We start from the raw sequence: 27,543 nt of genomic DNA on the forward strand, positions 1-27,543 counted from the left end.
GAAAAATTAAGGAAGACTGATTTGAAATATTCACCAAGTACAACAGTAATCCGAGAATATAAATGTTTTAAAGACCACAATATTTTGTGTCTTCATTGCTTGCAAGGAAGGTAATTTTTATGCATCATCAAAATGCCTGCATGATATGCAGAAACCTATCACCATGTCCAAAGGTACTGATAAATTCACAAAGCTTTCTGTTGCCTGATATGGTAAGCACAGCCTCCATGTAATGGCACACCCCACTTATCAAAGTCCAGAGATCATATACTCGCACACTACTGAGGAAACCACTTGGCTCATTGTGCTTGTGTCAGCCCTTTCAAAGAGCAACCAGTTAATCTCACACCCTTGCTTTTTCCAATTCCTCTGAAAATTTCTACTTTTCAAGTATTTATCCAAGGCCCTTTTGAATGTCATTATTGAATCTACGCTCACCAGGCACGATGTGTTCCAGATCATAACAGCCCTTTGCGTGAAGCAATTTTCTTTTTTTTATATAAATTTAGAGTACCCAATTATGTTTTTCTAATTAAGGGGCAATTGAGCTTGGCCAATCCACCAACTCTGCACATCTTTTTGGGTTGTGGGGGGGGGAAACCCACGCTGACACTGGGGAATGTGCAAACTCCATACAGACAGTGACCCGGGGCCGAGATCGAACTTGGGTCCTCAGTGCCGTAGACAGCAGTGCTAGCCACTGCACCACCGTGCTGCCTCAGCATAAAGCAATTTTCATCAGTTTCCCTCTGACCATTTGCCAATTATATTGGGCATGATTTAATGGCAGCGTTGCACTTGAGCGAGAACTTGACGCTGCCGTTAGATCACAGGAGAGGCCAAAATTGAGAACTGTGCCTGGCGCCGACCTGTTTGCAATCTAACTGGCCTGCTCCCGTTGGCGAAATCAGGATCCGGTCGTGGCGTGGCAAGAAACCAGTATTCATGAATTAAGGCCAATCTCCATACAATTAACGGGGACGATCTCCTATCTAACGCCTCCCGTGATCTATCCACGTCACCAGCAAGTGGTCACACGGGCGCCGATTAGAACTCCTTTTTAAAAATGAGAAGCTGGCGGAATGGCTGCTGTGGGGACATGAGGAGGTGACTAGCCGTCATCGCTCCCAGGCAATGAGCCTGGGGCACTGGGCTTGCTGGCCCAGTGATTGTGGGGAGGGAGCCCCCGGGGGCCCGGAGGGAGATGACCAATGCGGACACCCGATACAATGAGGCCCAAGCAGCCATCTGGCCTGTCATTGAGTGGTACATTGGACTCTCAAAATGCGGTTCCGATTCGTCGACCGTTCTGTTGGTGCACTGCTGTACACCTCCCAGAGGGTCGCCCACAATGTGGTGGTCTGCTGTGCCTTCCATAACCGGGCAAAACAGTGTGGCGAGGTTTTGGGGGCTGGTTTCGCTCAGTGGGCCAGACAGCTGGTTTGTGATGGCGACTAAGGGCTTTTCACAGTAACTTCATACTTGTGACAATAAAAGGTTATTATTATTAGAGGTGGAGGGCCTGGAACATTTGGCCACCTCAAAGGAGGGGGACATGGAGACGCTGCACCAGGAGGGGCTGGATGATCAGGCCGGGGAGGACACGCAGGACCAGCCAGGTGATGGAAGACTGGCAGCAGCGGTGAGGATCCGCCAAGCTTGGAGGGCCAGGGAGGGCTTCATCCTAACCCACTTCACATAGGACAGGCCTTGTGCATCATTGGATCCCCTCCGCCCCACCTACACTCCTACACTCCTCCTCCTCCTACCCTCCCTTCGTCCCTCTCCCTTCTTCCTCTTCACCCCCCACCACCCTGTTCCACCCTCCCAGGATATGTGTAACATCACTCCAGGGAGAGGGGACTGTGTTGCCACTGTCAGCGGGTCACTGTCGAAGGCAGGGGGGTGATGATAACCTGCCGAGCGTGGAGAGCTGCTGCTCAATCTATGCCATAGTCTGACATAGTTGCATACCCATCACCTACACGTTGTGTGCCGAGGTGGGAGGTGGAATTCAAGGCCTCCATGCCCGGGGGGGTTTGGGCAGGGGATTGGTGGTCGGCCTCCATTGCGGAGGCAAGTGCCAGAGGTATCGTATTTCTTGGGTGCAATGATTTTTAATGCTGTACTTTTGTTTCCCCAACTGCCTCTAGCCCACGATGGTGCCACCCACCTTGGTGTGACAGGTCATCTAGGTGGGGGCCGGTGGAACCTCACTGTCACTGTGGGGTGCCTTGCTTCCAAACTTCCAATCTCCAACAACATCCCCTTTCCTAAGATGCACAGTCAAATTAGGCAACCAAGAATTCAGCTGCAAGTTTGAATCCTCACTAGGCAGGCAGAAGGTATCGGAAACTCCTTTGAGTTTCATAGTAGGCAGCAAAAACAACAGTAAGACATGTGCGTGTTTGTCACCAGGACTCCTGACTATAGAATGGCATGGAAACACACCCATAGCCAGTTGGATGTAGTTCCACTAGGCAGAGGAAGCACGACCACCACCTCCCAGCCAGGAGAATAAATACTTTAGCATGTTTGAAGTGGAGTGTCGCAATGGAGGAATTTGAAGATGAAGAAGAATTTGTACAGTGTCTTTAATGGAATAAATGTCCCGAGGTGCTGCACTGGAGATTTATGAAGCACAATTTGACATTGAAGGAGAAATTAGGGGAAGTGACAAAGTTTGACCTAAGTAGTAAGTTTCAAGGAGCATCTTAAAGGGCAAACGAGAGATAGAGAGGCAAAGAAATTGAGGGAGGGAACTACAGAGCTTAGGCCCAGGCAGCTAAAGCCATAGCCACCAGCGATAGAGAAATAATAATTGTGGATGCTCAAGAGGCCAGAATTAGATGAGTGAAAATGCTTCAGAGTTGTGGGGCTGGAGGTGATTAGTGGGAGAGGTGAGGCCATGGAAGGATTTCAAAACAATAATGAACCAGGAGCTAATGTAGTACAGTGAGCACAGGGTTGATAGGTGAACGTGGTGTGGTGTTAGTAAGGAGTTGAGCAGCAGCCCTCTGAGTAATGTTTTCCAACAGTATCTCTCTTAAGTCTCAGAATATTCTCATCTGTTATCCAACTGACATCTGTCTTGAGCTCGATGAAAGGACCGACAAGGCGATATTTTTCCAAGTGTTCTAGTGTCACTAATGTTATTGCACAATGAGCATCTTTGTTCTTTACAGCACATCACTTCATCAATTGCTTCCTGTTCAAAATAGCTTCAGACCTGCACAATTTCACCCTGTCATATCACAAATCTATTCTGAGAGCGAGGAGGCTTGATAATCCTGACCGTACAGAAATTGTTTTGGACGGCTGATTCCTGCTCCTTTTCTTCTTCTACAAATTATGAAACTAACAATTCTGTTGGCACATTTTTTGGAACTTCCCACATTTTCCATTGCAATGAAAAAATGCTTTAAATGTGAGCCAAGTTGCAGATGGTCAAAAGATGTCCATTCTAAAAGTCTATCTTTTTGTGAGTACTGACAATGGGTCACAGTTTCAATAAAAAAATCTCTCCTTTCTGCAAAAATTCTGTGAGAATTAGGTTTCCTTAGGAATTATTTTTATTATTATAGTGTCAAGTTATGATGATCTAGATTGTTACCCAGACGCTGACATGTTCAAGTCCTGTACTCGCAACATGAAGTTAAGCATGTCACTTTCAATAGTAAGTTTCATCAGTTGCCAGACGAGCTTATAGAGAGAGAAATTGTGTCAGCTGGGTGCTTCACTTTGAGACCTATGAAAAAGTGGTTATGCCCACCTGTCATAAGAACCTACAGTGCCATTGATAGCAGCCAGAATGTGCTCTGCAACCTCGAGCATCCAAAGAGTAACACTTATTGGTCTCAGGAGCAACAATATCCATTTTAGTTTGTTTAAATTAGTTTGTACTGAGTGCCACTCTACTCCTCATGAGCTTTATTTCTAAGATTTCTCTAATATTGGCAATTAAGCATGAAAAGGAGAGTCTGACTGTCAGATTCATGTCACGCTGTTGCAAAATATGGCGCATTTCCATACTGGGACTGGTCCTCCGATATTTTCTCCCCTTCACAAGGACATTCTACTGTTCGCTAAGAATCAATTATCTTCAAATGCTGAGAAGAATGAGGTTAATGTGAATGACAGTCATGGCTGAGATTTTTACTGTGCCAGTATCTTTCCGCCCTCTCCGAACTCGCTGTCTGGGTGGAACAGTTGTCCTCCAGAACCTTATTCCACTATAGTAGGAGGCACCTCAGACAAGAGATCCACTCAACACTACAGATACGCACCTCAACAGAGTTTTATGGTGGTGATCAGGAGTTACAGCCTTGCTTGATATTTCTCTAGCTGTTTCGGGAAATGAAAGTTAATTACAACTCTTTAAATATTACTCCAGCTGAGATTAGCTAATGCAGCACAGTTCAGCGGTAAGTCTGGACCGAATGGCTCAGATACTTTATTGAATTGACATGCTGAGCAATCAGGGGAATCAAACCCAGGATTTCTGAATGGAATTATTGTACTATGCCAGACTTAGCAAACATACAGGAAATTGATTGGTTTTAAAGGATATCTTCTGACTCACTTCTCACAATTTCATGTACATAGTGGAAAAAGGCAATTACATGCACATGTATCAGGTAGACATAATATACTGAAAGCCTTTTAATACAGATAATATGGATGAACTTGAGAACTATTGATCAGAGCTACAATACTCGCTAATACTTCTTTCCATTCTTTCCAGTAGTGTTTATGTGAGAGGATATTGATTAGGTTGAATAACTGTGTCACATGATGGTTGCTGTTACAGCAATGGAGACAAGGGAAGGAGAGAATTAAACTGCTTCTCAATAGATTTCCATTTCTAGATCTCAGTCACAATAGAGACAATTAACATGGTTTCCTGATCCTAATAATTCCTGGTTTTCTACAGACCAGTGTGTGTTTTCTTTGGAAAGCTAAGATGAAGGATCTTGGCCCACAATCCAAGACACAAGCAAGGGTAACAAATCGGGAATTAATTAATGGACGATGTCAACCTTGGCCTTCAGACGGCTGAAGCCTGTCTGAGGAAGGAAAGACTGAAAGAGGGAAGGTATTCCACAATGTGAGGTTCTAGAAAGGAGTATACTGGTGCAGGAACTTGTGCCGATTGCCTTGATTTCAATATAGTGGAGATTAAGCGAGGTGGATGAGTTTGAAAGGCGGTATTTGTGAAGTTCTGAAGAGCAGTCATCATGGTAGCAGTACTTAAGATTTTTTCAGTGACTTCTATAGAAGCAAGGATTATTTTCAAGTCCTCAAAGGGCTTGGGCTTTAGAAAGATTTTGAGGGGAAGAGAAGCCTTAACCAAGCTCCAATAATGGAAATTTTGGCCAAAAGGCAGTCTGGGAGCCATTTGTTTCAGGTATCCAACCATGTCAATTAACCCTGTTTAAATCTGGACTTCCGGTGGCGGCCATGGAGTGAGTGGTCGCTTATTTGGTAGCTTCCACTTGTGGTGGACCTTTGGGATCTTTTCCCTGATTTACGGTTGATTTGATCTCCAAAACAGGAGACTGGCGTAGCAGAGGAGAAGGATTCCCCACCAGTGTATGGATTTGTGGACCAGAGGTGGTCTGAAAAGGAGAGAACATTGGTCGAAGACGGGAGTGGAGTCTGCAGCATAGGAGAATATGGCGGAGAGTCAGGGACCAAAATTCCCGGCCCAGTGGTCAACAGAGCAACTGGTGGCCTTTCTCCAGGAGAACTTTGCTCAGCAAAGAAAGGAATACCTGGATCCAATTAAGACGGGGGTTGACCGTGTGGACCACAGATTGGAAGCCCAGGGCCAGGCGATCCAGAAGGTGGAAGAGGCGGTTGCTGACCATGATAAGCAGCTAGCAGTGGAGGTGGAGCTGATGAAGGACCACCAGAAGAGGCTGCAAGAGAAAGTGGCGGATTTGGAGAACAGATCGTGCAGGCAGAACCTGAGGATTGTTGGCCTCCCGGAGGGCAGCGAGGGATCGGATGCAGGTGCATATGTGGCACGTATGTTCGAGAAGCTGCTGGGGAAAGGTGCGCTTGCTCGACCCTTGGAGGTGGACAGGGCACACAGAGCGCTTTTGAGGAAACCGCTGAGGAATGAGCCGCCGTCGGCGATGGTGGTACAAATGCACCGGTTCCTGGACAAGGAGCAGATCTTGAGGTGGGCCAGGCAGACGTGGAGCTGCATATGGGAAGGCAATGAGCTGCGTATTTACTTGGGTGCGGAAGGCCAAAGGAAGGGCAAGTTTCAACAAGGTGAAACCAGCATTCTTTAAGAAGGGGGTTAAGTTCGGCATGTTGTACCCAGCGCGTTTGTGGGTCACTTATGAGGGCCAAGAACTTTATTTCAGATGAGGCGATGAACTTTGTTAAGGACAGGGGACTGGCAGGTGATGGAGAACATTGAACCTGGGGGCAAGTAGTTGTGTTCTTGATATGCTGCTAATTTTATTTCTCTTTGGGTTTTGTATGTATTGTTTTGCACTACGTTTTGGGCTGTTGGTCAGTTTTCTATGCGGGTTAACTTTGTTCTTAATGGAGGATGGTGGGTGGAATTTTCTTCTTTGTGTTTGTTAGGGATTGTGATGTTTTGCATACGTATGTTCGAGCAAGGGAGGGGGAGGTCACTGGGGGGTAGAATGCTTGGTGCCATGGGCGGAGGCTACTAGGCTAGCTGGGCAGGCTAGCTCACAGAAGCGCAGTGGGGGGCGAGCAGGTGATAAGTTTGTTGAGGGAGTTGGGATTGTTATTTTGTTATGCGGTGGGGGGGTGAGGGGGGTATTGATCTGCTGACAGGGGAGGGACCGCCACTTGGAGACAAATGGGGGGTCGATGACGGTGGGCGTCTGAGGGCGGGCCTAAGGAGGAGCGTGACACAGGGGAGGTTTCGGCTGCAATGGTATGGGAGCATTGAAGGCGGTAGTTAGGGGGGAGCTGATTTTGGTGCGGGCTCATAGAGAGAAGGTGGAGTGGGCAAAGATGAATAGCCCAGTTAGGGAGATCCTCCAGGTAGATAGAAGGTACTCAGAAGCCCCGGAGGCGGGGTTGTTGAAGGAGCAGCATATGGAGTTTGGTCTGATATCCACAGGGAAGGTGATGGGGCAGTTGAGGAAGGCGAGAGGGGCGGTGTATGAATATGGGGAGAAGGCCAGTAGGATGTTTGCACACCAGCTCAGGAAACGGGAGATAGGAAATGTGAAGAATAGAGGGGGGAAACAGATTTTGGACCCAGCGGGGGTGAACGGGGTGTTCAAGGAATTTTACAGTTGGCTGTATGAGTCGGAGCCCCCAGCTGGGGTGGAGGGGGTGAGGCAATTCTTTATCGACTTCCTCGGGGAAAACTAAACTGTTAGCAGATACAAGAAGGGGGGGGGGGGTTTAGGGAATGGGGGGGGGGCTAGGGGGAGTTTGTTTAGTTTAGTTTAGGTGGGATCAGTGAGAGGAGATGGAGGGACTTGGGAATTGTGTGTATAAGCTATGTTGGCTGGGTATGGTTGTTAGTTGGTGAGGGTGTTACGTCCGGAATTATGTTTACATTTATATTTGTAATTTTTGTTGTTATAAAACCATAAATGCTTTAAAAAACTGTTTGTTAAAAAAACTCTGTTTAAATCTTCACTGTTCATGAATTCACAACAGTTCACACCATAGAGCGGCAATAGTGAATATTGAAATTTTGGTCAAGGCCTCAGTGTGGAGATTCAGTGTAAATTAGGTAGAAACAGAAATAAAATGTTCTTACGTAGGATCACATACAATGTATGAATAGAACAGGCCATTAGCCCAACCAATCCATGCAGGTGTTTATGCTCAATGCAAATGACTTAGGATTTTTACACTGAAACAGTGACTACAGGGCGGCATGTGGCGCAGTGGTTAGGGACTGCGGTGCTGAGGACCTGGGTTCGAATCCTGGCCCTGGGTCACTGTCCGTGTGGAGTTTGCACATTCTCCCCATGTCTGCATGGGTTTCATCCCCACAACCCAAAGATGTGCAGGTTAGGTGGATTGGCTATGCTAAATTGCCCCTTAATTGGAAAAAAAAATAATTGGGTCCTCTAAATTTTAAAAACAAACCAACAGTGACTACACTTCAGAAAGTATTTAATTGGCTGTGAAGTGTTTTGGGACCTCCCAAGGTTGTAAAATGTGCTATAAAAATGCAAGTGTCTCTTCTTTTTTATTTAAAAAGAAACATTCATTTTTTTAAAATCAAACCTAAGTCTTTAAAAGCTTACATCAGGGACTCCTATTGTTCCTTTAAAATACTGTGGGTCGTTGGCAGCAGTTTCTCCATGTTAAGTAATCACTGGCTCTAACAAAACTGCTTTGTAAATTCCATTATGGCACACAACAGGAGAGAGAAGCGATAGGGCTGGGTTTGTGTTCTGTACTTCTATGATAAGAAGCAGATTATAATAATATCATAATAGCAAGACAAAGCATGCATTGTATTTTCAGTCAATTAATTGGTACCTCAGCTGCCATGCTGAATGTTGCAGTTTGGTACCCGTAGTACTATAAGCCACAAAATAACAGGAAATTACATGATGTTCTGACAAATGTGCGAAAACAGGTGCTATGTTCTTCACAAAATATATCTGTTTATTCGAAAGAGATTTTTAAAATAATACTGCAGTTTCATTGTGAAGCTAGAATCATAGTATCATATGCCATAGGAGGATGTGATTCAGCCAACATGTCTTTGAGAAAGGTATTTCATTAGACCCATCCCCATGCTCTTTCCCCAGAGCTCAATTTCTTTTTAAGTACTGTATACGTCCAGTTCCCTTTTGAAAGTTACTATTGAATCTACTTTTCAGGCATTCCACGTCATAGCAAATCATCGCGTAAAATAATTTATCATTTCCCCTCTGGATTTTGTTTTTGCTTGGTGTCATTTTCAAGAGGTAATATAGCAAAAAACCAAAAGCTCCATAATGGCTCAATTGATGAATTCAGTGTTCAGTTTATAACTGAGCCTCACAGAACCAGGAAGCTCCACAATTGGCTCTCTAATTAGTGTTGATGTCTGTTAGAACAGCGGCCAGCACATTTCAAATTGGTGCTGATGTTAAATGAGGACAAAATCAGTGTCAGCTGTAATACCCGATAACCTTCCAACAAATACTATCTACAATCACACATTAAAAACTCAACTTGTGTAAGGTATCCCAAGACACCACAACTTATGGGTACACACGAATTAGGGAGCAGTGGTAGACCCCACCTCCACATTCCTGCCTATCCCCGATAACCTTTCACCCTCTCGCATATCAAGAATCTGTCCAGTTCTGCTTGAACAATATTTAAAGATTCTACTTCCACCGCCTTTTGAGAAAGAGAATTCCGAAGACTCACGAATATCTGAGAACAAAATCCTTGTCATTTCTGTTTTAAAACATTTTTATTTATAAATTTGGAGTACCCAATTATTTTTTTCCAATTAAGGGGCAATTTAATGTGGCCAATCCACCTACCGTGCCCATCTTTGGGCTGTGGGGGTGAAACTCACGCAGACACGGGGAGTATGTGCAAACTCCACACAGACAGTGAACCGGGGCTGGGATTGAAACCGGGTCCTCAGCGCCATAGGCAGCAGTGCTAACCACTGCACCACCGTGCTGCCCGACCAGCACCCAATTAACCTACTAAAACATTAATTTCCCCAATCGCCAATGCACACTGGTGGCAATGTTTCATCCACAAGATGCACTGCAGCTACTTGCCAAAGTACCTTCAATAGCGCATCCCAGCCCCATGATCTCTGCCATCTGGAAGAACAAGGGCAGCAGATACATGGGAACACCATCACCTGCCAGTTCCCCTCCAAGCCACTCGCCATGCTAACTTGGAATCGTATCACGGTTCCTTCACTGTCGCTGGCTCCAAATCCTGGAATTCCCTCTCTAACCGCACTTTGGTTGAACCTACACCACATGATTGCAGCTGTTCAAGTAGAGGGCTCACCACTACATTCTCAAGGGCAATTAGGAATGGGCAACAAATACTAGCCGCGACAGTAATGTTCACATCCCAAGAACGAACATAAAAAAAGAATCCTAGAAAGATGCATGTGTTACGCTGATGAAAGACTAAGCCAGTGGGCAGAGAACAACGTCAGCAGCTAGAAAAGATCATAGGAACCAAGAACACAGTGAAAGGAACAATGAAGGATTGATGACACTGGATAAACATATCAATGTTACTTGCAAACCAGTCAATTCCTTTGTCCCACAAATCATCAGCATTGGAAGACAATGTACTACTGATTAATTGGCAAGGTCTTTCATGCCAGCAGGATTTTCTAAAACAGATCCCATGCTGTCAAGTTCCTAGGTCTATTTTATTGTATCTCAGATTTACATTCAGTTTACACCAGGCTAAGATGCAAACCTTTGTTTCAGCAGGAAGACATTGGTGTGAAATACCTGCACCTGGAAAACTTTGACTCATACTTTTCTTCAACAGCACTTTCCGTACCAACAACCTCTGTCTCTAGAAGGACAAGGCCAGAAGATGCAAGTGAGCTTCACCCTGGCAAGTTCTCTCCAGGTCACACACTCTCCTGAATTCAAATATATTGCTGGTCCTTCATTTTCACTGGGTCAAAAAACTGGGCTCCCTCCCGAACAGCACAGTGAGTGAACATACACCACACAGACTGCAACAGTTTAAGGAGGCAGCTCATTACCACTTTCTCAAGGGCGACTAGGAGATGACAATAAATTCTGGCCTTGCCAGTGATGCCTACATCTCATAAGCAAATAATAAATGATCATGGGCGGGATTCTCCGTTGGCCGACGTCGAAATCGGGAATGGCAATCGGACGGAGAATAGCTCCCGACGCCGAAATCGCGGCAGGTGGCGGTTTGACGCGAATCATGATCCCCTCCAAAACGGTGCCATTGCGATGCACGCTGAGTGTAGTTGAAACACCATTCACATCTCATTAGTGAGAACGATGACAGCCTGTTGGAAACCAGTGCCCTGGGTCACATAGGTGACCCCCTCCTCCTCCTCCTCCCCCCCCCCCCACCCCCCCCCCCCCCCCCACCCCGAGCACCCACCTGGGTACCCTCTGGCCCCAGCCGACCCATCAGCTGTATGGGCGGTCCAGTACAACCAGTGCCATCCTTTCGGCCATGATCAGTGTGTGTGGGGGGGGGGGTGTACAGTGTGAGTGCGGCTGCAACTTGTCAGCCCTGCAAGTGTCCATCAAGGACTCGGCAATTCCCTCACTGTTTTTCGTGTGTTCCACACGGCACAGGTGGTAGCCCCTAACCGTTAGCGGAATCGGTGTGGGTGTGGTGCTGATCTTTCTGACTTGGAACTCCATGAATCCGCCGTTGGCGGCAGCACTTAGGCTCAGGGACGGAGAATCCAGCCCTATGAATATGTTAGAAGGAGCAGTGCCAGCTGCAGGTTAGAGTTATAGATATTCTACAATGCACATGGAAGCCAATTGTTTCTGATATATATTTACTAATCAATGTATACTGCCTTGGAACAAAATTAAACTAACAGAAAGAAACCCCATTTATTTAGATATCACTGACAGAGTTAAAGCAGCTGTACCTAAATCCCTATTTAATTGTTATCTGCTAAAGTGCCCTCAAAGCTTGAAGAAAACTTTTTATACGCAGATATGTACACCATAAATCTAGTTTTCTTTTTCATATAGCACAGGAACAAGAGAACATTGCATTTTAAAAATTCAAACTAGGTTCTTCGAGAGACTACATTACAAGGAAACAAATTAATATATTAAAATGGGAGAGAATTTTCATCTTATTTAACCTGATCACACAAACACATCGTGTAAATGTTCATGCTTTTGTCATCCTCCCAATATCCCAGTCAGCAAATTCCCCATGGGATACGATTTAAAGCCATCTAGACTTAGAAAGTTCCAGGTTTGATCCCAAATCTTTATGATTTACCCAGATTCAGCTGGTGTGACTGAGGGAGCATTACTGTTAACTTCAATGTTTCTAGGCTAAGGAGAGGAAAAGTCAAACAACTTTTCAATTCCTGATTCCTAACCCAGAGGTTCTTTTTCAAATGTATAGATTTTTGTGCGTTTGGTGAGAATATGGTGGATTTTGGTCCAGTTCCCTTCCCTACATCTTGACTTCTGGTCCACCAATGCACTGATTTTAAAATATGTATGTTCAAATTCTTCCATGGTTTCACCTTAGTTTCCCTATCTCTGTATCCTTCATCAGGCCAACAACCCTCCGAGAACTGTAACTCTGTCCTTTTGTCTCTCCCCAATTTACTTTGCCTTACTTGCAGCTATACCTTTAGGCATTTAGATTAGGATCTGAAACTCCCTTCCTAAAGTTTGTGCTTCTCCAGCTGTCTCCACTCCTTTAAAACAATCCTTATCTGTTTGACCAAACTTTTGGTCACCTGTCTTAATGTCTTCTTCATTGGCGCAATGTGAATTTTTGTCTTATTATGCTCCTGTGAAGCACCTTGGAGCATTCTGGCAAGTTGAATGCAGGTTGTTATTGTTGAATGCAAGATTTTTATTCGCCTTTTGTTCTTTATGGTGGCACAGTGGTTAGCATTGCTGCCTCACAGCGCCAGGAACCCAGGTTCGATTCTGACCTTAGGTGACTGTCTGTGTGATGTTTGCATGTTCTCCCCATATCTGCGTGGGCTTCCTCTGAGTGCTCTGGCTTCCACCCACAGACCAAAGATGTGCAAGCTAGGTGGATTGGCCATGCTAAATTGCCCCTTAGTGTCCAAAGATGTGTAGGTTAGGTTTTGGGGTTGTGGGGATTGGGTGGGGAAGTAGGCCTGAGTGGAGTGCTCTTTTGGAGGGTCAGTGCTGACTCAATGGGCCGAATGCCCTCCTTCTGCACTGTAGGGATTCTATGGATTTCTATGAATAAAAGATGTTGTGTTATAGAACATAGAACGATACAGCGCAGTACAGGCCCTTCGGCCCACGATGTTGCACCGAAACAAAAGCCATCTAACCTACACTATGCCATTATCATCCATATGTTTATCCAATAAACTCTTAAATGCCCTCAATGTTGGCGAGTTCACTACTGTTGCAGGTAGGGCATTCCACGGCCTCACTACTCTTTGCATAAAGAACCTACCTCTGACCTCTGTCCTATATCTATTACCCCTCAGTTTAAAGCTATGTCCCCTCGTGCCAGCCATTTCCATCCGCGGGAGAAGGCTCTCACTGTCCACCCTATCTAACCCCCTGATCATTTTGTATGCCTCTATTAAGTCTCCTCTTAACCTTCTTCTCTCCAACGAAAACAACCTCAAGTCCATCAGCCTTTCCTCACAAGATTTTCCCTCCATACCAGGCAACATCCTGGTAAATTGCCTCTGCACCCGCTCCAAAGCCTCCACGTCCTTCCTATAATGCGGCGACCAGAACTGTACGCAATACTCCAAATGCGGCCGTACCAGAGTTCTATACAGCTGCAACATGACCTCCTGACTCCGGAACTCAATCCCTCTACCAATAAAGGCTAACACTCCATCGGCCTTCTTCACAACCCTATCAACCTGGGTGGCAACTTTCAGGGATCTATGTACATGGACACCTAGATCCCTCTGCTCATCCACACTTCCAAGAACTTTACCATTAGCCAAATATTCCGCATTCCTGTTATTCCTTCCAAAGTGAATCACCTCACACTTCTCTACATTAAACTCCATTTGCCACCTCTCAGCCCAGCTCTGCAGCTTATCTATATCCCTCTGTAACCTGCTACATCCTTCCACACTGTCGACAACACCACCGACTTTAGTGTCGTCTGCAAATTTACTCACCCACCCTTCTGCGCCTTCCTCTAGGTCATTGATAAAAATGACAAACAGCAACGGCCCCAGAACAGATCCTTGTGGTACGCCACTTGTAACTGAACTCCATTCTGAACATTTCCCATCAACCACCACCCTCTGTCTTCTTTCGGCTAGCCAATTTCTGATCCACATCTCTAAATCACCCTCAATCCCCAGCCTCCGTATTTTCTGCAATAGCCTACCGTGGGGAACCTTATCAAATGCTTTACTGAAATCCATATACACATCAACTGCTCTACCCTCGTCTACCTGTTCAGTCACCTTCTCAAAGAACTCGATAAGGTTTGTGAGGCATGACCTACCCTTCACAAAGCCATGCTGACTATCCCTGATCATATTATTCCTATCTAGATGATTATAAATCTTGTCTCTTATAATCCCCTCCAAGACTTTACCCACTACAGACGTGAGGCTCACCGGTCTATAGTTGCCGGGGTTGTCTCTGCTCCCCTTTTTGAACAAAGGGACCACATTTGCTATCCTCCAGTCCTCTGGCACTATTCCTGTAGCCAATGATGACATAAAAATCAAAGCCAAAGGTCCAGCAATCTCTTCCCTGGCCTCCCAGAGAATCCTAGGATAAATCCCATCAGGCCCCGGGGACTTATCTATTTTCAGCCTGTCCAGAATTGCCAACACCTCTCCCCTACGTACCTCAATGCCATCTATTCTAATTGCCTGGGTCTCAGCATTCTCCTCCACAACATTATCTTTTTCCTGAGTGAATACTGACGAAAAATATTCATTTAGTATCTCGCCTATCTCTTCAGACTCCACACACAACTTCCCATCCCTGTCCTTGACTGGTCCTACTCTTTCCCTAGTCATTCACTTATTCCTGACATACCTATAGAAAGCTTTTGGGTTTTCCTTGATCCTACCTGCCAAATACTTCTCATGTCCCCTCCTTGCTCATCTTAGCTCTCTCTTTAGATCCTTCCTCGCTACCTTGTAACTATCCATCGCCCCAACTGAAACTTCACACCTCATCTTCACATAGGCCTCCTTCTTCCTCTTAACAAGCGATTCCACTTCTTTGGTAAACCACGGTTCCCTCGCTCTATGCCTTCCTCCCTGCCTGACCGGTACATACCACAGCAGTAGCTGATCCTTGAACAAGCTCCACTTATCCAGTATGCCCAACACTTGCAGCCTACTTCTCCACCCTACCCCCCCCCCCAAGTCACGTCTAATGGCATCATAATTGCCCTTCCCCCAGCTATAACTCTTGCCCTGCGGTGTATACTTATCCCTTTCCATTATTAACGTAAACATGTAATTTCATGCAAAAACTCACCTTTGGGTAAAGGTACTAGAGGCCTTTTGATATCTGTGGCTCTCTCATGGTCTGCACAACTCCGAATCATACCAGATAAGGCCATCAATTACTGGTGCATAAGCAGTGTCTCTGGAGGAGCCTCACGCTACACCTGTCCATCCCAGAATTGGAAGCCTAGTCGATGTTACCCTCTTGCAGTGAAAGTTCAGCTGAAGATCTGTGTCAACTAACTCAGCAAACGGCTCAGTTAATCACTGCCTTAACTGACTGAATCAGGAAGGGACCTGAATCCTAATCTTCAGTTTCTGGCTTCCCCTTGGGCCTACAGGCTGACTTTTAGTGACCTTGATAGGGGACGAACCCAAGATTGCATGGTGTTTTTACCATATCATCCTGAGGTTGTGAAAAGCAATATCCAAATGCAAGTCTTTCGTTTGCATTTATTGTTGCTGCAGTGCAGCTGAAGGAGTTACCGAGAGTGCAATACTGTGATATTTGTTGAGATATCTTCAGAGAAAACATTATTTTAACCAATGAAGAAGCCAGAGGTACAGGAGATGAGAGAGCTGAGAATACAGAGGGAATATTTTCAGTCGGCAGAGTGCAGCAATTTGTTTTTATTTTCTCAAGACCTTAGCATAACCTGTGCCACACTGAGTATCCAAACTCCATTCAAATACAACGAAGTGTTGACAATCAAGTGGGTATTGCTGGTAAATTTACAGACGCCAGGATGCATTTTGCAAAAAAATACCCTCAGCTTTACATTCTACAATATGCAACCTGGCATAAAACCAGGCATGTTTTGATGACTTGGTAATGCTAATTTTCAGTGTGTTCGCATTGGCAATGTGGTGCAAAGTTTAGAACAATCCTTTATCAGTGGCTTGTGTGCCTTGTGGTGTCGGAGGGGAGGGCACAATCTTGAAACTGCGAGAGGAGCCTTCATCCAAAACTCAGGAGCCAATGTGCACCCACAAATTAAATGAAAATCTCCCCTGCCCATAAGGGAGGTCTCACATAGGCTGTTGAAGGTGCTATTAGCCATCCTTATATTCAAAGAGAGGGAACGGGGTGGGCTGGGGGTACAGGCAGATTAAGGTTGTCCTACCTTTACAAACTTTTGCTGAAGCCATTTCCAGATAAAATTGCATCAGGTTCTTGCTGGGCAGAAGGGCAAGCAGGTTGATGCCTTCGCCATGGGAATAATCAGCAACTTCAAACGTTTCTCAGCTTCCAAAAAGAACTGAGAGCCAGCTATCTTCTATTTTGCGACAACATGGAAATGTCATGTACAGAGCATGTTGCAAAGATCTTTGATTTTTTAAAGAATACAACCCTGGTTTAAATGCACAATAATATATGCAGGCGCATCTATCTATACATATAGTGTACAGATGGTATATTTATGCATACATTTACAGTACCCACATTGCAACCCTTTATAACAATGTCACAATATTGCAATTCTAAAATGTTCACAATGTCACCGTAAAGTGAAAAAGTAAATGGCAGACCATCACTGGCTTGCAAATCTCATAAAACTGATAGATTATCCTGTAAAGCAATTAAGATAAAAGATTGCATGGATTCATATTCTTTATGAATGACAATTCCACTAAAGCTGGTTTAATTCTGCAGATTGATTTTATCCTTAAGCAATGGGGAAGTAGGTACGTGATCATTATGAAACAGTTTAAAGGAATGACACCAACATTTAGTGTGGGTAACACGGGCCAACCAAATAAGAAAGAATAAGGAGATAAATGGTCAAGTTAAACACAATGTAATTTTATTATTTTAAGTCATTTTCATTAATGACTTGGATGAGGGAGATGAAGGGTGGGTCAGTAAATTTGCAGACGATACGAAGATTGGTGGAGTTGTGGATAGTAAGGAGGGCTGTTGTCAGCTGCAAAGAGACATAGATAGGATGCAGAGCTGGGCTGAGAAGTGGCAGATGGAGTTTAACCCTGAAAAGTGTGAGGTTGTCCATTTTGGAAGGACAAATATGAATGCGGAATACAGGGTTAACGGTAGAGTTCTTGGCAATGTGGAGGAGCAGAGAGATCTTGGGGTCTATGTTCATACATCTTTGAAAGTTGCCACTCAAGTGGATAGAGCTGTGAAGAAGGCCTATGGTGTGCTCGCGTTCATTAACAGAGGGATTGAATTTAAGAGCCGTGAGGTGATGATGCAGCTGTACAAAACTTTGGTAAGGCCACATTTGGAGTACTGTGTACAGTTCTGGTCGCCTCATTTTAGGAAGGATGTGGAAGCTTTGGAAAAGGTGCAAAGAAGATTTACCAGGATGTTGCCTGGAATGGAGAGTAGGTCTTACGAGGAAAGGTTGAGGGTGCTAGGCCTTTTCTCATTAGAACGGAGAAGGATGAGGGGCGACTTGATAGAGGTTTATAAGATGATCAGGGGAATAGATAGACAGTCAGAGACTTTTTCCCCGGGTGGAACAAACCATTACAAGGGGACATAAATTTAAGGTGAAAGGTGGAAGATATAGGAGGGATATCAGAGGTAGGTTCTTTACCCAGAGAGTAGTGGGGGCATGGAATGCACTGCCTGTGGAAGTAGTTGAGTCGGAAACATTAGGGACCTTCAAGCAGCTATTGGATAGGTACATGGATTACAGTAAAATGATAGTGTAGATTTATTTGTTCTCAAGGGCAGCACGGTAGCATTGTGGATAGCACAATTGCTTCACAGTTCCAGGGTCCCAGGTTCGATTCCGGCTTGGGTCACTGTCTGTGCGGAGTCTGCGCGTCCTCCCCGTGTCTGCGTGAGTTTCCTCCGGGTGCTCCGGTTTCCTCCCACAGTCCAAAGATGTGCGGGTTAGGTGAATTGGCCAATGATAAATTGCCCTTAATGTCCAAATTGCCCTTGGTGTTGGGTGGAAGTGTTGAGTTTGGGTAGGGTGCTCTTTCCAAGAGCCGGTGCAGACTCAAAGGGCCGAATGGCCTCCTTCTGCACTGTAAATTCAATGATAATCTATGATTAATCTAGGACAAAGGTTCGGCACAACATCGTGGGCCGAAGGGCCTGTTCTGTGCTGTATTTTTCTATGTTCTATGTTCTATTACTCAACGGATTGTGCCCTCTAAAAGAAACCTTATGGAATCAAGACATCTCCACACTGTGGCTCCCTGTACACTCCGAGATAGAAATAAAGAGCAACTTGGGCTGAACAGTGGTATTTTAATCATTTTCATTTTAGAGCCCATTTCTCAAACATAGAACTGCAATTTGCACTTTAACCTTTGCTATCGCTCTAATTGTTCATCTTCATACTTGGTGTGCCCACGGTGTAACTACACGCCGGCAACAGACATTAATAAACCTCATTTATTTCTACAAAAATCATTTAAAATCATTTGGCACTTTGAATGCGCTGGGTGCCTTTTTTTTTAAATAAAGGGACATTTCCTGGAGGCACATTTCGTGGCAAATTTCAATGCAAATAAGAGGCGAGTCGTTGACGTTTCCTGCAAGTGACAAACCTTCCTTGTAATTAAAAACAAACTGTGCCGGGGTAGGGAGGCAGCAGTCAGGAAACTCGAGAAGTGGTGGTGCGGGGAACGGGGTGGGTGGGAAGAGGCCAATCATTGGCCAAAGAAAAAGTAAACAGGAGGCTTATCTGAGGCTCTGGGTGATACCAAAGTTAAAATAATACGCTTACGCATGGTGGACGAGCCAATCATTTAGGAGCACAAGACGTTTGCAAGCTCCACCCCGCGTTGTCCCTGTTCCGGAACACTATATAATCTCCATCTGACCCAGTAACAAGAGGCACGCTTCAAGGAGCTGGATACAAAGTGAATCTTAACAATTTATGTAATGTGCGAGTGTATGAGCGAAATTTCATAGGCGATTGCGGTTTCCAGTCCAGTGACTTCGTTCTGCAGTTTTTATTTTTTTTTAAAAGAAGAGACGAATAAGGTGGGTTTTTTCCTCCCTACTTCCTTCCAGTTGCACTTTTTTTTAAAGGTAATTCTAAACTGGTCATGAAATTTGAAGGTTATCTGAGCAACGAACCTCCTTTAAAGAATCCGTTTTTTAAAGAATCCCTGTTCGGATTTGCAGTCTCGTCCCCCATATAAAGGCACGATGTAAAAAGTTTGGTTGGGGAGCGCGGATGCATTTTTCCAACCTGTGTTGGGGATGGTGCGGGTTGCAATGTAATTTATTGGTGCGGGTTACAATGTATTTGGTGTTTTTATTCTTGCAGCGACTCGAGATGGCAGAGCACATGATGGTGTCAATGAATCCTGGGCGGTTTCCTGATGCCACGAACGGACTCCAGAATTATCGCATGGGGATAAACAGCCTTCAGAGTCCGCAGCATGCCCAAGCCGGATTAAGGCGAGATCTCCCCGGCGCCCCACTCCTGCACTACGGCGGGGCCGGTATGGACTCGAACGGGGGCATGAGACCTCGCCCTGTGGTGGGGAACCTGGCCGGACAGATGAGCCATCATCAGATGCCCACCAGCGTGATGTACAGCCAGCAGCAACAGCAGCAGCAGTTCCTGGGGACTCTTAGCCCTCAGCAGTTAATGGCCACGATGCATCTGCAGAAACTAAACAATCAATACCACGGCCACCCGCTGATTGGCATGAATAATGGGATGGTAGCCGCTGGGCAGCAGTACCGGAATACCATGAACCAAACCCCGTTGCCCAGTATCCAGCACGTTACGCCCTCCTCTCTCTCCTTAAACGTTATGGACACCGATCTGATCGACGAGGATGTTTTAACGTCCCTTGTGTTGGAACTGGGCTTGGATCGTATTCAGGAGCTACCGGAACTCTGGCTGGGACAGAACGAATTCGATTTCATCTCAGACTTTGTCAACAAGCAGCAGCCGAGCACTGTGAGCTGTTGAGAACGGCTGCATCTGGGGTGGGTGGATTATCAGCTACAAGAATCATCACAAATGTTGCACTGGAAAGAAGGGGTCGGCTCATTCATTGGAGTGTAGACGCTTTCTCGCTCTCCTTTCTCTCTCTCTCTCCCTCCCTCTCCTGACGCCTGGCATCATTGCTGCTCTTCTAAAAGTGGCAGCTGCCCCTGTTGCTGGGGTGTTTTTTTTTTTTGGGAGGGGGTGGAATTGCTTGAACTACCTAAAACCTAACGCAAGACTCGTCATCCCAAAAAAAAGTAATTAAGTTCTCAAAGCAAAAACCCAAACATTTTTTTTTTGTTGCAAGAGTGTTCACTAATACAATGTCATTCTGATCATTTTCAAAACGTACTTTCGTTTCGAGCTCTGGCCAAATGTGGCGCCCTGTTTGCTGCTGCCAATAACTTGCCCAAATTGATTTCAAATGCTCTTTTTGATCATTCAAACATGGCCAGCAATACGGGCATCGTTTCTTTTTGAAGCAACAGCAATGTCTGCCTGTGAGGATACTTGGAGACTCCACTCAGAACTTTCACCATTGTTCCGACCTTGATTTGCAACTCTGACCGCAGCAGAGTGTTAAATGTATTGTGTATAAATATTTTAAATCGTAGTCTTCAGAGATTGGCACCTCCGGAGCTGTTTATGACTGATGCAATCATGTATAACTTTAACTATTTTATGAACAAGATCAATGTAAAGTCCAGTTGTACTTTATGTTTGACCGCTGGATTTTTTGTTTTTGCTTTTTTTTTTGGGAGTGCTTAATTTCGTCTACTGCCAGTTGCTTCCGCCACCTATTGTTCTGGATAGCAAATTGCAGCTCCTCATTGTTGATCGATGAAGCGAGACTTTTAAAACAAAACACACACAAAAAAAACGAATAAAGACGTTTCTTCAAGTTACTGCGAGCTTTCTTTTCCTCCTCCATCATTTGCATCACATAGTTGTTCAAGGCTTAAAGCCGAAACTACACAATAGTTCTGGTGTTTTTTCGAAATGTTTGTAGTTGAAATTTGGGCTTCACTTTTTCAACATTGTCAAGACAAAAGCATTTTATATATATATATTTTTTAAAACAGTTCAAGGAAACTAGAGATTAAAATGACCTCTAGGGATACCTGATCCTTGAACTAGAAGATGGTTTTCTTTCAATTGCAGAATATTTCATTGAGAACACATAGGAACTCACTAGGGTGAAAAGTTCTCAAGGTCCTCAATCCAACTAATTTTAGTCAAGACGTGAAGAATAGCATTTAAGAAATAACTGTTTCTGACATTTTGTTGCAGCTGGTAATCGACCCAGCTAGGATTTATTTAAATAGTAGTAGCATCAATGCAAGTAAACATGTCAGTTCTAAAACAACATTGCTATTCACTACTGGTTTAGTTGTTTTCTCGGGTTTATTAGAACCATCTTTGTCCGAAAATGTAATCTCTAAGTGTGTGCGTATGCATTCAATACACTCTGCTGAGGGGGCTTGTTGATAAACCTTGTACTTTTAACATTGGATTGGTGGGCGGCGGCGGCGGGGGGGGGAGAGGGGAAAGAGAAAGTCAGACAAAAGACAAACTGTTTTAATATATTGATTTAAAAGTAGTCCATTCGGCTTCTAGCATGTGTTAAATCACATGATGCTTTGTAGAGAGAGAAATAAATTTCAGATTTTCCAGAATGAGTTTCCAGACTGGTTAGAAATTGTCCTTGGTCGCAAAGCCAAATCGTATTTTCTCTTTTTAATCTGTTACTGAGAACAATTTTGTTGATTATGATGTGAGTGTGACCTCATTAAAAGAAAGTAACAGTTGAAATGTCTAATCTTATTGGACTACAATCTGAGGATTTTGTCAGTCACTTGCACTGAAAGTACTGTTTCAAAAATGGAACTGTTGCAAGTCATTCTCATTATCTTTAATATTTGGCTTTGTAGTTTTCTGTTTTGTTTTTTGCAGGTTCAGTTCTTGAGAAATGATCATTTATCCACTGTTTCAACAAATTGTGCCATTTTAATCTTTCAGTTTCCTCTCCTTTTCCTAAGACCTTGGCTGGCACCCTCTGGCCATTGGGGTTCTTTCTTCCTGCCTGCAGGTTTCCTGGCAGTGACCATTAACAAGCAGTGGGAGTAGAGAAGCCTGCCGCCAGTGACTCTGGCGAGCCGCCGGGAAACAGAGCTGAGAGACTGGAGAATCCTGCCCAGTGATTGATTGATGTCCTGCTGAGTGCTCTCTGATATTGCAGCTACAACTAAAGTTTAAGTGATGGCAAGCTATTCCGTTTTGGGGCAGTGGAGATTGTAACTTGATTCATTGGCTGGTTTTCCTCTTCTGTGTCCAACTGGGGTGTTTACAATTACCCCTGAATTAGCTGGAGTGGTTTTAATATTAAATTTAGTTATGACGCTGTCAAGATAGCCAGGGGTAAATCTGACAGATTTGCTAAGGCTGCCCACCAGGAGAACTTGGTGAAAAATAAGTCATTCCAGGCTAAACAACATTTACTTTGCAGATAGCACTGGCTATGTTGGACCTGAGCGTCAGTTGCTTTTTATCTGGGATTTAACAGGTTAATTCATTTCATGACCATCACCACACTGGCTTGGACTTTTCCATTGAACCATGAGGGTATCTTGATAGTGTCACTACTTGTGTATATTGTACACAGCAATTCCCTAATGTCTATTATCCAATGTATGAGTAAAATTGAAAATAGAAAAATCAATGGATGTTGATGTTCATAATATGCATTTAATGAGGCTAACTTTGCATGTTAAATAGATTGTACAACACAATACAAATGACAGCGAATTGTTGGCGATGTTGTTGCTATTTTTCCAAATACCTGGAGGCTCTTGTGTAAATGAGCTAAACTGCAAGGGGTTTATTTTATTAGTTTGCTGCTATTGTATTTTAACCCTATGAAGTCATGTAGAATGCTTAATCAAGTATTCTTCCTGCACCTCACCACAAGAAGCCACCACCTTCCTGTTTTGTTTTATACCTACCGGAAATGTGTACAACCTTTAATGAAAGTAGCTGGGGCAAAGCAAATCGTTTAAATATCTATTTTGAGATTAATATTTGACTTTGTGCACTGCATAATATTTGACTTTGTACACTGCATGATTCTTAAGCAGCTGTTCGATAGTTTTGTTAAACAAAGTGAGGAGGAAAGCTACAAGGTCAGAATCTAATAAGTAGTGTGTGTGTGTATGTATATAGTTTATTTTTTTTCTTGTATATTCAAAAGAAGGGAGTTGTAGAAGTAAAGGTGATACTTGCACTGAAATTTTATCATAACACAATCTCTTGTTGCATTCCACACAGTAAGCTCAAGACAAGTGTCACCTTTAAGGTGAAGCAAGGTTGGGAGTGGGAGATCGAGTCCACTCATGTGAATCAGTCCCCCATGTTTTTATTTGTTTTTTAATTTTTCCAATATGGGGCAATTTTGCATGGCCCACCCACCCTGCATACCTTTTGGGTTGTGGGGGTAAAGCCTCCAGACATGGGAAGAATTCCACACCGGGCAGGGATCAAACCCAGGCTCCTTGGTGCTGTGAGGCAGCAGTGCTAGCCACCACACCACCACCTAATCAGTCCCCATTATAAATCCATGAATTCTGGTCGTTTTTTTTTTTTTTTTTTTTTTTTTTTTGTCCAACTGCAATCATTCTTGCTCTTGCATCCAATTCTTAAATGAAAGTGTGTAAACCTAACATGCTGCAATTACATCTTCCCATGTCTGTGTGGGTTTTGCCACCACAACCTAAAAGATGTGCCTGGTGGGTGGATTGGTCATGCTAAATTGTCCCTTAATTGGGAAAAATAAATTGATATTTAGAAAAAAATGTTAAAATTGAATGTTAAAACATGATTTGGATTTGTACTTCCCATTTGCTGAATGTTTCACCTACCTTTTTAAGCGTGAAAGCATTTAAATCTGTTAATTGTATAGCAGAGAGAGATGCATATTTTAGATTAAACTCCTTTTGCTGAAAGAAGTCGGATTTCAAAGCAAGCTACATAAGTATACGTGATTCGTGTTATTTCCTGTATCAGTGTTTAAATAAAAATTTCAGTGAGGCATTTGTTATATTAGTTTAGTATGAGTTGCAAAGTACATCCTTGACTTCCTTTCATCCATAATGTTCCACTCTGTTCCAACTTCTGTATTTTATATATTTGTATGAATGCATTAACCATTACACAGGGATGTATTTCAAGGCAAGTAACACATCTAGGGACTTGGTTGGATTGAAATAATTCCTGCAGCTGTTTGTTACACTTTTATTTGCCTGCTGGCTTTACAGTTAAGCTGAGTGCCCAGGCCATGCGCTCTGATGCTATCCCATGCTTATGAATAGTATGTAACCTACAAACAGGATAAAGGTGGAAAAGTGCATAATTTTGAAAACAAAAGTTTAAAAGGTAGTATAGTCATCTCTGTGGCCCTCAAGAGTTACTAATGGAGCAGCATCAGACTACACCTTGCAGAAGTTAGAAATTAGTTTTCATAGAATTTACAGTGCAGAAGGAGGCCATTCAGCCCATCGAGTCTGCACCGGTTCTTGGAAAGAGCACCCTACTCAAGCCCACACCTCCACCCTGTCCCCATTACCCAGTAACCCCACCCAATACTAAGGGCAATTTTGGACACTTGAGGACAATTTAGCATAGCCAATCCACCTAACCTGCACATCTTTGGACTGTGGGAGGAAACCGGAGCACCCGGAGGAAACCCACGCACACACGGGAGAGAATGTGCAGACTCCACACAGACAGTGACCCAAGCCAGGAATCGAACCTGGGACCCTGGAGCTGTGAAGCAATTGTGCTAACCACAATGCTACCATGCTGCCCGTGCTAAATTTTAAATTAAATTTTCCTGGAATATGCAAAAACTCCACTATATGAGCCTGATCTATCACATACACTTACAAGTGAAATGAAAAACATTGGTTTTCTCAGAACATTTTCCTTAACTGTATCCCAAGAGTATACTCCACGAGGAAAGGTAACTTGCAGAGACTACAGCTGGTTAGTGGTCTGTAGTCTTATAAGGAGGCCCGAAATCCAATTTAGTGGGAAGCAATGCATGTACTTTCTTGCAATCACTAACCATCCTTCCTGAGGTGTGTGTGTGTGTATATATATATATACATATGGCTGGCCACATTTCTTGATACGTTGAAAGTTGTCAAAATGACTTGTCAGGTTAACCCTTGTTTAAGGCAATTTTCTTGGCCTCACCGGATTGTGGCTTAAAATTGTCAAAAATATCAAACCCCTTTCAATAGCCTAATTGATAAGATGCGACTCAGTGTAAAGCTGCAACATACAGCCCTAGAAGGTCATATTTAATCCCTAATATACTAATGTTTGCTGATCTTAACTTAGGGTGGCACTTGGGGTGTAACAATTGGCCTCAAAGGGGGGGGGGGTGAGAAAGGGCCAGTATCTTGCTCCCTTTAGATATTTTCTAGTGATTTCTATTTGAAATTGAGCATATGTGAATATCAAGTGGAGAACTCCACCGTGTTACCCTCATGGTCAAACACCTGTAAACATTATCCAAAGTCAAGTATGAAGAATGGCAGTTTGGGTGAAGAATCAGATGAAGGAATTTTTCATTTAAAAAAAAAAAAATTCCAGGGCCAATGTTATCATAGCGAAACTGGTATTAGGCTATGCCAGTATTGAGTCAGTATTACAAACTGTACTTCAATAAAGACACATAGTCATCTTCAAACAGATTTAAGTGTATCTCTTCTGCACAAACATTTAAGTCTTATGAAACCCATGGGGGTTTCCAGAGGCCTAGACTTCACCATGGTTATAAAGATGCTCCCTCCCCACTGAAATTACTCTCTTCCTTTAATGGTCATACATAAAATTTTATAAACACTTTCCGAGCCTTCCGAAGCTTGCTATGTGAATAAGACAATCTTTAATCTTATTTAGACCGACGGTAGTGTCGGAAATAATCTCCCATTGTTTAACATGACCTGAATTTTGTTGATTTTGCATAAAATTCTCTTCCAAAATGAAATGTGTTTATTTATAGGAGCAATGAAGAACTTGTGTTCGTATAGTGTCTTGCACAGCACCAGGATGTCCCAAAAGACTATCATAGTGAATCGATTTTTTAAAAAAGTGCAGTTACTGTTGTTTTGTAGACATCTCTTGACTCCCCAAAGCCTGTCTACCATCTACAAGACACAAAGTCTGGTGCAGTACTCTCCACTTGCCTAGATGAGCAACTCTTAACACTCAAGAAGCTCAACACCAGGTAAAGCGGCCTGTTTGGCACCCCAACCACGACCTTAAACATTCACTCCCTCCGTCAATGTAACAACTTCTCACATCTCCTTCAACAGCATCTTTCTAGCAGTGACTTCTATCACCTAAAAGAACAATGGCAGCAGATGCATGGGGACCCCACCTCCTGCAAGGTCCCTTCAAGCCACATACCACCTTGACTTGGAATTATGTCACTATTCCTTCACCGTCACTCAGTCAAAATCTTGGAATTCCTTCCTTTAATAGCACTGTGGGTGTACCTACACCACATGGACTGCAGTGGTTCAAGAAGGTATGTCACCACCACCTTCTCAAACGCAATTTGGGATGAGCAATAATTGATGCTCTTTTCAGCAATGTTCAAATCCCGTGAATAAAAAAATGAGCAACAAATTTGCATTCTGCAAGGTCCCACAAACAGCAATTAGATGAACATAGAGTGCAGAAGGAGGCCATTCGGTCCATCATGTCTGCACCGACCCACTTAAGCCCTCACTGCCACCCTATCCCCGTAACCCAATAACCCCTCCTAATCGTTTTGGGCACTAAGGGCAATTTATCATGGCCAATCCACCTAACATGCATGTCTTTGGACTGTGGGAGGAAACCAGAGCACCCGGAGGAAACCCACGCAGACACAGGGAGAACGTGCAGACTCTGCACAGACAGTGGCCCAGCAGGGAATCGAACCTGGGTCCCTGGCGCTGTGAGGCCACAGTGCTATCCACTTGTGCTACCGTACTGCCCACACACTCATGGTCATGAATGAGCAGTGAATCTTATTTCATGGTGTTAGATACATGTTGATCATTAGAGATTCAGCTTTTCTTCAAAAAAGTATCTTGAGATCTTCCTATGTCCACCTAAACAGTTGGACATGGCTTTATTTTAACACCACCATCAAAAAGATGGCAATTGTAACAATACAGCACTCCTTCAGCACAAATGTTAGCCTAGATTATGTACTCAAAGGATCTGGAACCAAAAATGCTCAGGGATGATGGTGGTGTAGAATGTCACTAGGCTTGTAATACAGCTACCCAGGCTAATGCTCATGGGATGTGGGTTCAACTCCTATTATGGTAGCTGGCGGAATTTAATCTCAAAAAATAAATTTGGAATATAAAGTTAATGGTAACCATCACAACTGCAGTAAAAATCCATTTGGTTCACTAATGC

The 27,543-nt window shown here is 43.9% G+C and overlaps 1 protein-coding gene across 1 annotated transcript; it reads left to right on the forward strand.

The window, feature by feature from the left end:
- The first annotated feature begins 18,920 nt into the window (after positions 1-18,920).
- Positions 18,921-20,969, forward strand: cited4b (Cbp/p300-interacting transactivator, with Glu/Asp-rich carboxy-terminal domain, 4b). The gene is made up of 2 exons (XM_072500776.1): positions 18,921-19,100; positions 19,390-20,969. Exon 2 carries the CDS (start codon positions 19,399-19,401, stop codon positions 20,044-20,046), a length of 648 nt encoding a protein of 215 aa, XP_072356877.1. The 5' UTR covers positions 18,921-19,100; positions 19,390-19,398; the 3' UTR covers positions 20,047-20,969.
- The last annotated feature ends 6,574 nt before the right edge of the window (positions 20,970-27,543 follow it).

This window comes from Scyliorhinus torazame, chromosome 1 (genome assembly GCF_047496885.1).
Source record: "Scyliorhinus torazame isolate Kashiwa2021f chromosome 1, sScyTor2.1, whole genome shotgun sequence".
Taxonomy (NCBI): Eukaryota; Metazoa; Chordata; class Chondrichthyes; order Carcharhiniformes; family Scyliorhinidae; genus Scyliorhinus; species Scyliorhinus torazame.